A 14,819-nucleotide genomic window follows, 5' to 3' on the forward strand; every position below is an offset into this window, starting at 1 on the left:
GGCAGTGAGAGGAGCAACTAAATTAGGAGTTAAAGCCACCTCAGAAGGATGGGGTGGAAGGAGGACACCTGACCTAAGGAATACCTGGGTTATTATTCCCATCTGTTTGCCCTGGATCCATTCACAGATCCATCCTTCCACTGGTGTGGTTTGCAATTAAAAAAAAAAAAAAAAAGGGAATAGAAGATGAGTTAGATGTTCTCTTTCTTGATCTCCTCATCTGGAGGTAAATCCTCTCTGAGCAGCCAGGATCAGTGAGTGGCACTGTAGCATCCATTTCTCCCTGGACTGGACTGGCATTATAGGGTAGCTAATCCCAGGCAGGAATTATTGATGGAGATATCCTGAATAATTTTGGGATCAGCATTTGTGAGCGAGCTCATAAATGGCAATAACGTGACAGAGCTGGGAATGAATTCAGCTGTGCTGTAATGTTTGTGATGGATAAGGAAATAGGCGAGGAGCTGGGCTTTTCCTTGGCATGGCAGCTTTTCCTAAAAGGAACTTTGGGAAGTTCCCAGGTGCATTTGTGCATCATGAGGAGATGGACATGTGGTATGCAGAGGAAGGAGCACAAAGGCCTTTCCCATGATGCCTCAGGTTTTAGCTTCTGTATTTTTCAGATTCTGTGCTGCTTTGGTGTGTGGGTCTGAGCTTCACACGAAGGGATGGTGAGCTCTCTGCACAGAGCAGGGTAACAAAACAATTCCTGCTCTAGCTGGGGACCAAGGACAATTTCAGGCCCCAGAGCACAAACAATGTGGGCTGAAGAGAGAAAAACAAGCAGGATGGGACTTCATAGCCTAAAGCTGGAATTGGACAATTAACTCCAATATGCAAATGGAGCAGAACTGATCCCAGGGAGGGCCCCCGTGAGCGGGTGTCCATTTTGTGACCATTTTGTTTCACCTTGGGTGCAGCCCTGGCTGGGCTCTTGTGCTGCCCAAGGTGCATCCATGGAGGAGATCCTTTTAATAAATCCCTGCTTTATTCTTTAACTCTGTCTGGCCTCTGTGCTAGGTCAGCTTCTAAAGGCATCACCCATACATGCAGGACATTGTTATTCCCTGCTCTCACTGCCTCCTCTACCTGAGGGGCATTTTGGGGCCACCATCCCCTTCCAGCTAATCCATGAGACCTGGAGGTGCTCAGATCCTGCAGAAGTTTGGGGAGCAGGTTTGGCCTTTCCCAGCAAGGGTTGAGTTCATGCCCTAGTTGTTTTTTCCTGCTGAAAAGGTTTGTCAAGGAACACCACCCTCCAGAAGTCCTCACCCCATGGGTTGATATCCAGAGGCAATGCTGGATAAGAAGGGTTTGCACCTGGGGTGGGACCTCTGAGAGGATGAGTGGCAACACACCACAAAGAAATAGGGATTTGCTCTTAGTGCCTCCCAGGAATTTGCTTCCAGACATTCCCAGGCTCTGGATCCTGCTGGTTGTGTCAATGCCTTGTGGCATGATGTTGTGTCATGCCCCTGCCTGAGCCCCCACAAACAGGGCACAGCTGAAGCTCAGCATCTCACATGGACACAACACAAGGTGCTTTTGTTTTCACTTTCACTTCTTCCTAGATTCCCCATTGCCCCAAATCCCTGGGAAAGATGTGATCCTGAGCTTTTCAGTCATTGGAGCCAGCAGAGAAGGGAAGGGAAGCTGTGTCAGCCCTGCCACCATTTGCTGCACGTGCTCCTCCTTACATCACTTTCAAAGATGAAGCCTCCTGGTGACAGGAATTGCAGCCATGTCCCTGCCACTTCCCATTATTGACCTTCACTCAAATTTGACACAGCACAAATCTAATCTAGAGAGCTTTACATGGTTTCAGGGTACCAGGCATGCAGGGTTCCATGGATGGACCAGACCCAGGTGGGTCATTTCATCCCAGCTAAAATATGGGCAGTCAGATGGAGAGTAAGAATAGTCACAGAAGTGAAGATCTGGGGGAATTTTTACTTTCTTTTACACAGACTTTTAAGTGTCCCATCAGCTGAAACAGATGATTCATTTAATAAGAAATAAATTGTGGCTGCCCTGTCTTGATAGTGTTCAAGAAAGGGTTGGGAGCAGCCTGGAAGGTGTTTGGAACAACATGATCATGAAGGTCCTTTCCAAGCCAAACTATTCCACGATTCTCTGACCCCTTTAGAATCTCCCTGTATCTTAAAACCATAAGGAGAGGGCTTGCAGTGGGCCTAGAAAGAAGGTTTAGTTTTGGGATGTATTTCCCTCCTCACCCTACCTGTGGATCTCAGGCTCACTTCACCTGTGTCTCCTTGCAGGCTGGCTCTGATCATCACCATCCAGGTGCTGCAGCTCCACTTCTCCCAGTTTTTGCAGAGATTCCATAATTTCCATGTTCAGAAATGCATTTCCTCAGTGAAGGGTGTGGTAGTGACCAGGCTGTCCAAAAAAACCAAATAAGAAGCTGCTTGTTAAACAAAGCTGGTGTCTGGCAGTGAGGAGGGCTCCCAAATTCTGGGTTTGTCCCCCCAAACTGATGGCGTTTGCTCGGATCAGGGTAGTTGGTTCTCATTTGGTTGCAATTCCTGACTAGCTGGCAGCCTGCAGGTGGAGAGGAGCCAAGTTTTCTGTGGAGATGACAGTTTGCTAACAGATGTCCGATGTTTCCCAACACGGTTAGGATGGGAATCAGGAGCTACTTCAGCAGAGCTGAGCAGTTGGGTAATTGCAAACCTTTGCTCCTCACATTTTCTTGTTTATCAGCTGCCTGGGAAACACAATTATTTCATTATTTTTGTTGTTGTTCATAGTTTTAGAAATATCTCTCAGAGCAATCACCACCTAGAAGGCAGTGGCTCATTTAAATTCTAGGAAACCTCCAGGAGTGTGAGGAGCCACAGGATTTCCTCTCCCCTTGGGCACAGCATTGCCCAGATATTTGGGCTGTGGCTTCTGCACTGCCATTTCAAAAGATTGCGATATTGGAAGATGGAATTTCCTCCTGAGCCCCCTGATGGCTCTGGTGTCTTGTACGTGATGCCTGTCCCTGCCCAGGAGGAGGCTGAGGCCAGGCAGCTCCTCAGGAACAGGTATTTTATTTGGAGGCAGGGAAAGGAGTGGTGTTCCAAAGCCCCAGCTCTTCCAGAGGAGCTTTCAGGAGGTTTCTGCCATTCAGATTCAGGAAATCTGGGAGAAGAGCTTGGAGGCTGTGCAGGATGCTCCTGCCTAACTCAGAGCTGAACATCTCCTGTGCTGTTCTCTGAGGTCCCACTCTGCTGTCAGCTTCAGGAGTGGACTGTGAGCTCTGCCAGGGGTGGGCCAGTCTCAGTAGGTGACAAAAACCTGCTTCAATAAGCAAAAAGTTCCATTAGGAGCACATTGGGAGTCGATTCCTGGTGTCCCACCAGCTCCTCTGAAAAGCTCAGCCTTCATTTTAAAAGCTCTTTATTAAAGAACAGACTGTTCGTTGCTTTTGGATCACACGTTCCCTGTATGTTTTCTTTTTGTGCACTTCCAGCTAGAATTTTCCAGGCATTTTGACCTGGGATGAGCAGCACAATTACCAAAATACCCAGGGAAAGGCTGTTTCTTAATTACAGCTAATTCCACTGGAGACAAACAAGCCCAGAAATCCCAGTGAAGGAAGTTCAGGCCTCGTGTCTGCAAAGCTCCAGTGTGTGCCTGTGATGCCACTTGTGCCTCCAAGGTGTCTTCCCAGCACTCCTCCCATCAATTAATTCAGGAATTTGAACTCTTCCAGAGTCAGAAAAGCATTTGATTATTTGGAAAGTCTCCAAGGACTGGCATAAGGCTGGGATTTACAATAAAACTGCCTTTCTGATTAAAGAGGAATGGCATGAGGCTGTGGAATCTCCAAAGTGGAGAAAAGCATCCTGCCCAAGCAGAGGTGGATCTGTCCCACAAAGAGATGAATTATTCCCACCTCATCCTGCACAAGTGGGGTCCAACTGTCCCTACTCTCATCCCACCTCTGTTCTACGGAGCTGCTTCCCTAAGCACATTGCCCACACAGCCTGGGGGCTCTCCTCCCTGGGGCTGTGGCAGAGCTGTGTGCACACAATGCTGTGCCCTGTGCTCTGGGATGGCCCTGCTGGAGCAGGGAGGTGACACCACATGTGGTCCCTTCCAGCCTGAGCCACCCTGTTAATACCCCAAACATTTCAGACTGTTGCACATTCTTTATCCTGATCCAGAACTGAGCATTTTTCTACAGAAAAATATTAATATATCAACTTCTGTATTCCTTAGCACTGCTCTCCCAGTGCCTCTTTACGTTGGGAGGTAAAATCAAACACCACAGATGTTTTTTACCATCGTTCTGTTGAGCCAGGAGCTCATGCTGCACAACTTTGGGAGCTTCTGTTCAGGGAGCAGCACGCTCAGCTTCAGGAATTTGGAAGGAATTCTAAACTTCGTGATGAGGATCATACCCCTGGGATCTGATTTAACTTGGGAATATTTGTATTTTCCTATTTTTTCTGAAGATATTTATCCTCCATCTTAGCAGGTTTGGAGTGCATAACAACTTAATTTACAGGAATTTGGTGTTTAAGTGGACTTGGACTTTTGTAGCTGGGAATAAAACAGAATTCCAGTGGGACTGTTGTTAGTGGGCATGGGAAGGGCTTGTTTGCTTGATTTCACCTGTGTTTTGGTTTCACTGCATGTTTTTGGCATTTCTTTGAGGGTTTGGAGGCTTATTGCACTGTATTTAGGAAAAAAAATGCATCCAATTTGTCTCATCTGCTTTTCTGCACTTGTGTGTTCTCACTACATCCAAGGAGTGTGGCAGAGGGAATTAGCCAAGGGATTCTCAAAGCAATCCCAAGAATGCAGCAAGTATTTTTCTAAGCAAAATAATACAGGTTTTTTGACATGTTCCAATGCAAATCCAGAATATTTCAGCTTCCTTATCCAGGAAGGTGTCTCTGCCCGTGGCAGGGAGGTTGAAATCAGATGGTCTTGAAGCGACCCTGGCCCTGAAATTTTACATCTGTCACTGTGTTGGCAGGAAATTTTCCACACTGGGATTTCATCTTCTTGGCAATTAGAAATCATTAAAGGTATTCAACTTCTCTGTCCATTCATCATGGAAACGAGAGGCGCTCACTGCTCTGTCAGCCCTGAAACGATGGCTCTGCTGTGCTTTGAAAGGGGACATTTAAATCCTTTTTAAGTGCCAGCTCAGCGTTCACCTCGTGATGAGCACGGAGGGATCAATGAGCAGCTGTGGCACACAAGGTTATCCCAAGTTCACAGCGGGCTCTGAGCTGATTGGCTTCCAAAGTCAGATGCATCAGGAGCAAGGTCGCCGACAGGATCTGGTGACAGCACAAAAAATAAAGCAGAGCTGAAGTCATTTGTTGACAGCACCCCCTGGGAGAGAATTAGGCTTTATTGCCTCAGATTTGGGGCTTTGTGATGTGACCTTTCACATTGTTGGACTGCTATCTGTAGCTTTCCCTTTTCACTTGGAAAATGATGGAGTTTTGCTCTCTCTCCCCCATTGGCATTGAGGTTTTAAATAGAGCAGAGGAAGTGGTTTGAAGGGAATCTGTTAATGAAATAATCAGTGTGGGAATGTCCCAAAGCTGGCCAGGTGGCCACAGGAGTGGGATGCTGGCTCATCTTCCCACTGCTGTTACCCTGCATGAGCAAAGCCTCCAGTGATTATGCCCTACTGTTAATTGCAAGCTGTTCCAGCTAAAATGAAGCCCTGAACCTTCCAGGCCTCCCTCCATAATCCAGCCAACTCTTTTCCCATAAAGTCACCCACAGCCAAAGGTTGGACACAGCCAGGGACTCTCCAGCAGACAAATGTCACATTTTATGGAGGGGGCGGATCCTCCTCATCCATTTCCCCTCCAAGCCTTTCTAAAAATACCCTAAACCTTAACAAGGAGCTATTTTGGAGGAATTATGATCATGGATAGGCATGGGAAGCTGATTCTGGCAGGCTTGCATGGGTTGGAGTTGCGTGTTCCTTACTCGGGCACGTGGTGTTGTGGGGCAGCTGGCCATGGGATAAACAGAGAGCATCAGGATTTTGGGACCTCCTGGCTTGGGATGGCTGCTCTGAGTGGGTTTATAGGAGGAGAACAAGTGAAGATATCCTTATAGGAATGTTGAGCTGTGCCTGAAGTCATTAATTTCAGGCATTTGCATGCTTATCAGATCTGATTTCATAAAACCTGGCTGGGATTTCTCTCCAGGGACCTTTGGTGATCCTGCCACTTCCAATAAACATTTATAGAAACTGCTGCCAGCCTATGGATATGAGAAACTCCTAAGAGAGACTTCTATCTTGCAAAAATCCTTAAAGACACCAAAATATTTACAAGCAAACCTCACCCAGGAGAAGATGGATAGAAAGTGCCCAGCCTTGGGAGCTGGATTGCGGTGCCAGGTGTTGGCTTTGCACCCTCAGTAGGGATGTTTGCTATTCCCCCGTGGAAAACCTTTCCCTCTGGAGCCATGCTGGGACTGGGAGCAGCAGAATGCTGAGCTAAAAGTGAATTTTGAGAGCTGAGATGGAAGTGCAGCAGGTAAAGGCTGGCCCAGGCTCCCACAGCTCAGGGGCGGCAGCGCGCACTGCTCAGGTTTGCACCTCTAAGAAATTTCCATTTTTTCGCCTCAAAACCTCCAGATACGAAGCCGAAGCTGCCTTCTTTGCCAACCTGAAACTGTCGGATTTCAACATCATCGACACCCTGGGAGTCGGAGGGTTCGGGAGAGTGGAGCTGGTAGGTGACCTCTTCTTCTTTGTGTGGCATCCTCATACAACTGCTGTGTTAAAGGCTTCATTTTCTTTGTTATTACACCCCAATAACCCCGAGAAAAATGATCTGCTGGGATTATCAAGTGAAGAAAGCTGACTTACATTTCCTGAGACATAAAAAATGTACCAATAAATGCTATGCAGTGGCCAAGGAGGATTTATGTCCTAGGCTGAGAGAGAAGCACACATCTCCTCTCTCTCTTAAGTGGTTTATGGCATTGATTTATGGCCTTTTAAAAACAACCTGGAGAATTGGCTGAGTGCTGGGATTGGAAGAGCAACCTAAAATCTTATTTAACCAGATCCAGAGTAACGCTAGAAAGCCTCTCCTACGCATTTTTTATTCTGGTCTAGAGTGGTTGCACTTGCTTATCCTCAAAGCTGAACATTCAGCAGCTGACCCATGACAATACATCCCAGACAGGGCCTGGTTGTGTGCAGAACTGTAGAGAAAAGATAAAATCCGAGCCTGCTTGGAGCTTTGGAGCTCTGTGGTCTCCTTTAAAGCAGATCCAGAGCAAGAGGCGAGCTGTTTGCAGCACCAAGGCAACACAAAACCTTGGAGTAGGAAGAGGGAGTTGGGTTACACTGTGGAGGAGCTTCGGACACCGGACACTGGCGCAGTATGTTAGGAACTCCTGCAAGCCCGGGCACAAGGGGAACAGAGTTACTGTTGCCACCACAAAACCTCAGGGAAGCCTCCACTCCATAACCCTGTGGGAGCTGAAGGATAGTAAAATGGGCAAAACGAGGTGGTTATTTGTGATAAAAAGGAAATTTGGTGTGCTAAGCTCAGCTTGCTCTTCCCTGTGGTTCATTCCTGACTTTTCATGGCTGGATGTGAAATCCTGTGGAGGAAAGAACATCTGGGGGAACATTGGTCCCTTCCTGGGGTTTGGGGTTTAATGTATGAATATTAAATTTATGAGTATTTTGAAGGAGTCACTGCTGAGGATGCTTTAGAGCAGGAGGTCGTGCTCAACCTCTCTCTTGAAGTCCCTCCTCTCCTGACACCAGGGATTTGCTCCCTAAATTAACATCTGGCTTCTCCATCCTGTAGTGAGGGACCCACCAGTCTGGGGCTTGGTTTGAGCCTTGTGTAGGTTTTGGGATCATTTTCTAGGGGTTTTGCCAGCCTCAGGGTGCTCCTGGGGAGGTGCACGAGTTTGTCTCCATGAGGGTTTTCTCGTGGGACCCTCACCAGTGGCCATGGCCAGGTGACATGGACACCTTTAAAGTGACCAAAACTCCACCCTGGTGATGCGAGGCCCTGGCCCAGGAGAGAAGAGCAGGAGGTGCTCTGTCCCTTCAAGGTGTCAGCCCGAGCAGAAATATTCCATTCTGAGCAGATGCTCACACCTGAGAAGCCTCCAAGAAACCCTGGAGCCACCTGAGGTGGGAAAAACATTCCCAGAGGTTTTCTTCTGGGGTGGGTGCCCCTCTTCTGAGCAGGAAAATGCTGGATAAGCTCATTTTTTGTAGCTGTGAACTGCACACAGATAAAACATATTTAAAAGTGTAGCTCAACACACCAGATTTTATTTTTTCTTTACCACAGAAGGAAATTTTGTTACAAAGCCAAGAAAATATTCCTTTTGTCAAAACTGAGCCTGGAATTGCTGCCTCATCCACCTCCTCCATTAAAAATATGGTTTATTGCTTTGGGCTAAAAATGTGAAATATATTGGAGGAATTGGCTCTTTTATTGCCTGAATATGGAAGTCAAAGAATGTTCCTGGAAAATATTCACAGTTTTTGTGCTTTCCAGGAGTAAAATGGATTAAAAAAGCAAAGGATGTGGCAAGGAAAAGGGATTTTATAGCTTTGGGCACAAAGCCTCAGAACGTCACTGCTGGAGAGGGCAACTGGTAGTGGCTAGGGGGCAACTGGAATGTCTAGGGATGGGATTGGCCAAGAAGGAATAACATTCGCATTGGATGTGGTTTTCCAGACACCTCTGGGAATGCTGGTGCCTTGGAGAGGTCGCCCTTTCCATGCATCCATGCACAAGGATATGGCTTTTAGGTCAGACAGCCTAAAATAGAAATTATTTTTGATTCCATGGATATTACACATGGAAATCCCCTTTTCTCTTGCTTTTCCAGGCAGTTTTGTTTTCTGTATCTCAGAAAAACATTCCAAAGCTTTGGAACGAGTGGGTTTTGCTCAGTGTTTTGGTGACTCCCTGGTGCCTCTTCCAACATTAGGAAAACAGGAATTTCAAGGGCCACTGGCACAGGGAATGTCACCTCATGTGACAGGGATGGAGGACAGCTGTCTCCAGCCCTCAGAAATCATCTCTGCTCTCACCTTTATTGCTCTTGGCTTTGTTCTTTAATTTCCTTTTCACTCAAGTCCTCTGCTCCTGAGCATCTGCTCCAGGTCAGTTCTTCTGGGTTTAAATCAAGATTATTTTGACAGCTCTGAAATAAATACATTGGAGTCGCTGAATATCCAGGTTTGGAGTCATTTTTCCATGGAATTGGTGCCTGTAGGTGATAGCTGAGCACAGAGAGACTAAAAATCATATCCTTACCTTCTGCACTCCTGGCTTCCTGGTGGCTCCAAAAAGCAAAATTCCTTTGCAATATGGGGATTTCTAAAGACGCAAATAAAAACATGCACATAAAATGTCACAGCCATGTTTTATGGGCTCTGTACAAAGTGGACACAATGGAATTTTTCAGCTTTATTTTTGTTTTAAGAGAAATCTGGCCCCAGCTTCTAAAGTGCAATTAAATCTCTTCCAGCCTCCAGCCTCTGTTGTAAACAAAGCCATTAGTGAATTAATTAGATAACGAGGAAAAACCCACTGCAATTGTCTTCTGATAGGCTGACAGATGCAGAATCCAGATATTTATTGGTGGAAATTTCCAACTGTGTCCAATTTCCAATTCCCAAGCCAGCTGCTTTTCCTAGGTAATGCAAAATTTTTTTTTATTGGAAAGATCATTTTGCTCTTGGAAATCTCCTATTTTTTGGGTTTGATTGTCTGGAATTGTCTCAAGCTGGGCCAGGGGAGGCTCAGCTTGGACAGCAGCAGGAATTTCTGCATGGAAAGGGTGCTCAGGCCTTGGCAGGGGCTGCCCAGGGAGCTTTGGAGTGCCCATCCCTGGAGGTGTCCCAGGAAGGGCTGGAGGTGGCACTCAGTGCTCTGGGCTGGGGACAAGGTGGGCATCAGGCACAGCTTACCTGGGAGGGATTTTCCAGCTTCAGTTATCCCAGGATTCTGTGAATTTTTTAGCTTTTCAAATAATGGATTTTTTGGTTGCTAGGAAGGGGGAGAGATTTGGGGATTTCAGTGAGGAATTTGAGATCAGGTGTCCAAGGAAATCCCAAACTCCTCTGACAACGTCCCTCTTTTTGAGCTCAGCAAAATCCTGGGGATGATCTGACCTTTTTATTCCATCCCCTCCCAACATTTGCAGCATATTCCCTTCTCCAGCATGTGCAGGATGTTTACCTTTATCACACCACTGCAGGGCCATGTTTTAACTTTCCCTGGATTTTGAATGCCTGTTGAAACTAAATGCATCCTTTGTAGTTGGAAACACATCCTAGGGCTTGTCTGTTCCTGGAAAGGGTCTTTGCAAAGTTTGGAAAAATGGGATTTTGTTGTGTTGGGAGTCCATCAAATCTGGGCAGAGGCTGGATCAGGATATGAGCTGAGCCAGAGATTTCAGCTCCGGCTGGAGGCAGGAATTAAACATAAAAATAGGTTTTTTATTTCAGACAAATCCAAACTGGGAAGCAGAACAGGATCATGTATGGGATTGTTGGGGTTTAGCTCTATTTGATATTTCCAAGACACCACAGCACTGAGTTCTTCCATTTCCCACATATCTTAGCCATAGAATCCTTCTTCCTCTATTTACTTTTCTTTGGAATGATTTTATGCATGAAACCATTGACATTCCTCACTGCTTTTTAGCCTTTTGCTTCCAGACATTTCTGCAAAAATAATTTTTACCTCTGGGCTTTATAGGAGACAGAAATTTTAACATATTTTAAGATATTTGCCCTTTACTCATAAAAAACTTGGCTGTGTTTGTTGTCAAGCAACAAAAATCAGTTTTCAGTACAGGGATCAGGATGTGGAGTTAAAGGGGTTTAGCACAGTTGAATATTTGATTAAAAATTGTTAAATTTGCTTTTTTAGTGTCATATTAGTGTATAATTTTGCTAATTATTTTTCTATGGACTCTCATAGTGCTCCAGTTGGGATAGGAAATTTAGGGCTTTCCCAAGCAGTGGAATGGACAGTTTCGAACCTGCTGCCCACTTGGAATTAATTTTGAAGGATTCATCCTTCGAAATTCAGCCTACAATGTGTCTTGTAGACTTCACTTTTACTCCATTATTTTTTCTTCCCATCTTCTCCTAAAATCCCAGGATGGTTTGAGTTGTAATGGACTTTAAAGCTCCAAAATTCCACCCCTGTCATGGGCAGGGACACCTTCCACTGTCCTAGGCTGCTCCAAGCCCTGTCCAGCCTGGCCCTGGACACTTCCAGGGACCCAGGGGCAGCCACAACCACCCTGAGCCATGTCTTAGGTAGAGTTTATTTAAGTCTTGACTTATTTTCCAGCCTAACCCAGCACAGTGTATTCTGTAGCCAACCCTAAATCAATGCTGGGCCTGAGGCAGGGAGTGGGAATCTAATTTGAATATGTAAATTATCATTTCTCTCTAAACTTAGGTGAGATGCTGAATCTGGCCTTAGAGGAATGTGGAAAGGCCTCTTAAAATCCTTATGGATCATTTGACTGGAAAATCCCTGCCAGCTCATGGAGTCCCAGCTGTGCCCGATGCCCACCTTGTCCCCAGCCCAGAGCACTGAGTGCCACCTCCAGCCCTTCCTGGGACACCTCCAGGGATGGGCACTGCAAAGCTCCCAAGGCCTGAGCAGCCTTTCCATGCAGAAATTCCTGCTGCTGTCCAAGCTGAGCCTCCCCTGGCCCAGCTTGAGGCTCTTTCCCCTTATCCTGTCCCTGTTCCCTGGGAGCAGACCCTGACCACCCCTCTGGCTGATTATGGGGATTCTCTTCTGTCCTGGGAGAAGAGGAGTCCCTTCAGTAGGAAAAGCAGGCTGTCCCCTCTTGCTGGGACAGGAGCAGTCACTCTGTGTGCAGCAGGGCAGCTGTCACGATTAGGAAAGCTCAGCTTGCAAATGCTGCTCTCAGCAACAGCTGCTGCTATTTTTGTTGGTTCCACCAGATCGAGCTGGGAAACAGGGAAAATGCAGGACCTTGGGAATGGCCAGCAAGCAGGAGCACTTGGAATTCAGCTCCTAAAGTGGTGCTGTTGAGTCAGTTCTTACTTAATGTGATGGGGAAATAGCCACATTTCAGCAAAGTGTGGATTTCTGGCTCCTTTATATTGGAAGAATTCCACAGGAAGCAAAATTCCCTTGGAAAAATATCTTTGTTGTTGTGGAAGTTCAGAGGGACACAGAGGGAAACTGTGGTGAGTGGGGAACTCAAAGCCCATCCAGTGCCCCCCCTGCCATGGGCAGGGACCCCTGCCACTATCCCAGGCTGCTCCAAGCCCTGTCCAGCCTGGCCTTGGGCACTGCCAGGGATCCAGGGGCAGCCACAGCTGCTCTGGGCACCCTGTGCCAGGGCCTGCCCACTCTGCCAGGGAACAATTCCTAATTCCCAATATCCCATCCATCCCTGCCCTCTGGCAGTGGGAAACCATTCCCTGTGTCCTGTCCCTCCATCCCTTGGAAATATCCTGGAATGTTCAGTCACGGAAATAAATCCTTTTCTGGGGGCTTGTTCTGCATCCTGGTAAATATTTATGAAAGTTTCCACTTTCCCAAGGTCAGCTGGGATTGCACCAGCACGGGAATTGCTGGAGTTGCAGACTGTATATCACACACATAGGGATGATTTATAAGGAATACAGGCAGGGAAGGAGGAAGGATAAGAAACACATAACTCTTTTTTTCCTCTTTTCCATTGAGCTCTGGGTTTCATCTCCTCAATATCCATTTTCCCAGCCAGCCTGAGAAAGCACCAAGGTGTAAAACCATATTTATTTCTATGTCAGTGTTAAAAACCAGACAAAAATCAGGCCTGGTGTTCTCTATGTGTCCTGGGAACTGCAGAGGTTCCATAAAACAAAGGAAGGATTTTGGAGTGGTTCCAACAGGAGGAGCCAGCTGTGATCCTATGAAACAAGGATATGGAAAAGCCAGAGAGGCTACATCTCTCCTTTTTCCCTGCCTTTTTTTTGCCCATAGAATTCCAGAGTGGTGGAAGGGACCTTAAAGCCCATCCCATTCCACAATTCCTCCTGGTGTCTATATGGGGATTTCCATGGAGATACCATCTGTCCTGATATTTCCATGGGAATCCCATCCCTCCTGGCATTTCTGTGGGGATCCCAACCCTCCTGGTGTTTCCCTGGGGATCCCATCCCTCCTGGTGCTTCCCTGATCCCTGAACTATGCCAGAACAAATCAGGTGGACAAGAAACTGTTCAAGTTCAGGGTGTGTGGCCTAGGAAAAGCCCGGGGGAAATTTGGATGACAGTCCCAGGAACAGGTGGGATTATTGAGGTGTCTGAGGGCCTGGAGTTGGATTGAATCATCCTTGAGGGGCTCTTCCAACTCAGCACATTCCATGGTTCTACAAAGGTGCTCTCGGTGTCTCCTATGCACCCACATTCCTGTCAGCAAAACAGTACAAAACCAGACTTGGCATTAAATCAATTCTGATTGTGTGAGTGCTGTTCCTAACCCTAAAGGCAGGCTGGCTTTCTCATGGGGCTCAGTGACAGCCAAGCTGCTTCCCTCTGGCAGAAGCCAAATTCCTACATGGACACCCAAACAGAAGTTGCCAGACAGTTGCTCTTGACAGTGGGGAAAGCACCTCACTGGAATATTGTTGTTAGCAGCTGCCGGGGGAATTTAGCAGACTTGGAGGCCTGGGAGGTCAACAACGGGGTTTCTTTGAGAGGGTTGGCCAGGATGGGAAGGGTGGCTGCCTTCCAGCTGGCTTTGGGATAGGGACCTGCCCCTCGGGGTGGCTCAGGGTTCAGAAGTTGCCAGGGTTACCCTGAGAGCAAGCAAACAACTCCTGTCAGCCTCAGCTTGGGGGACTGAGCTAAAAACAGGCGGTATAGTCTTAAGGTGAAAAGCCAAGCCATGAGCAGGGAGTGCTGCTGGGAAGCCAGGTCTGCTCATCCTCTGCAGGCATCCCAGCTCTGTGATTCCCAACCAGCCAGCACAGGTGGGGTGACCTGGAGGAAAGAGATTGGGGAAGCCAGATGTTAACTGGCAACATCTCCTGACCCCAGAGCAACACCCACATATGGCTTTTCCCTAAAAATCATAGCTTTTAGAAATGGCTTTTTTAGCAGTAAGCCACACAGTTACAAACCTGGTTGATGACTGAAGAGCTGGGAGGAACTCCTGGAAGGCAGGCAGGTGGGATTGCTGGCAGGGAGGTGGGACTCCAGCCGGGCTGTGGCCTGTGTGTGACCCCGGCGTGTCCTGCCGTGCCCAGGTGCAGCTGAAGAGCGAGGAGGCCAAGACGTTCGCCATGAAGATCCTGAAGAAGCGGCACATCGTGGACACGCGGCAGCAGGAGCACATCCGCTCCGAGAAGCAGATCATGCAGAGCGCCCACTCCGACTTCATCGTCAGGTACCTCCCCCTGCCCCGGGCCCTCAGCGTGCCGGGGATCCCCACAGGGATCAGCCACGGCAGGCAAAAGCCTTCAGCTCCCTCCTGGGAGGGAATGGAGGTGTGGACCACGAGGAAGGTGCTGGGCAGAGCTCGCTGGTGCTGCCAGATGATCCATGTGGAATCCCAGGGTGGTTTGGGTGGGAAGGGACCTTAAAGCCCATCCAGTGTCACCCCTGCCATGGGCAGGGACACCTTCCACTGTCCTCGGCTGCTCCAAGCCCCAGTGTCCAACCTGGCCTTGGGCACTGCCAGGGAGCTGCTCTGGGCACTCTGTGCCTCCCCCCCCTCCCAGGGAACAATCCTTCCCAATATCCCATCCATCCCAGTGGGAAGCCATTCCCTGTGTCCCTTGACCCCAGTCCC

The 14,819-nt window shown here is 47.8% G+C and overlaps 1 protein-coding gene across 2 annotated transcripts in view; it reads left to right on the top strand.

Moving 5' to 3' along the window:
* PRKG1 (protein kinase cGMP-dependent 1) overlaps window positions 1-14,819 on the top strand; it is a 361,757-nt gene that overhangs the window by 331,169 nt on the left and 15,769 nt on the right. For both annotated transcript variants that reach the window (XM_041404955.1, XM_041404954.1), the window contains exons 10-11: window positions 6,629-6,725; window positions 14,275-14,414. In XM_041404955.1, the coding sequence (XP_041260889.1) occupies window positions 6,629-6,725; window positions 14,275-14,414 (237 nt within the window). The remainder of the gene's footprint in view (window positions 1-6,628; window positions 6,726-14,274; window positions 14,415-14,819) is intronic.

Source organism: Onychostruthus taczanowskii, unplaced genomic scaffold, assembly GCF_017590055.1.
Source record: "Onychostruthus taczanowskii isolate IOZ18803 unplaced genomic scaffold, ASM1759005v1 scaffold22, whole genome shotgun sequence".
Lineage (NCBI taxonomy): Eukaryota > Metazoa > Chordata > Aves > Passeriformes > Passeridae > Onychostruthus > Onychostruthus taczanowskii.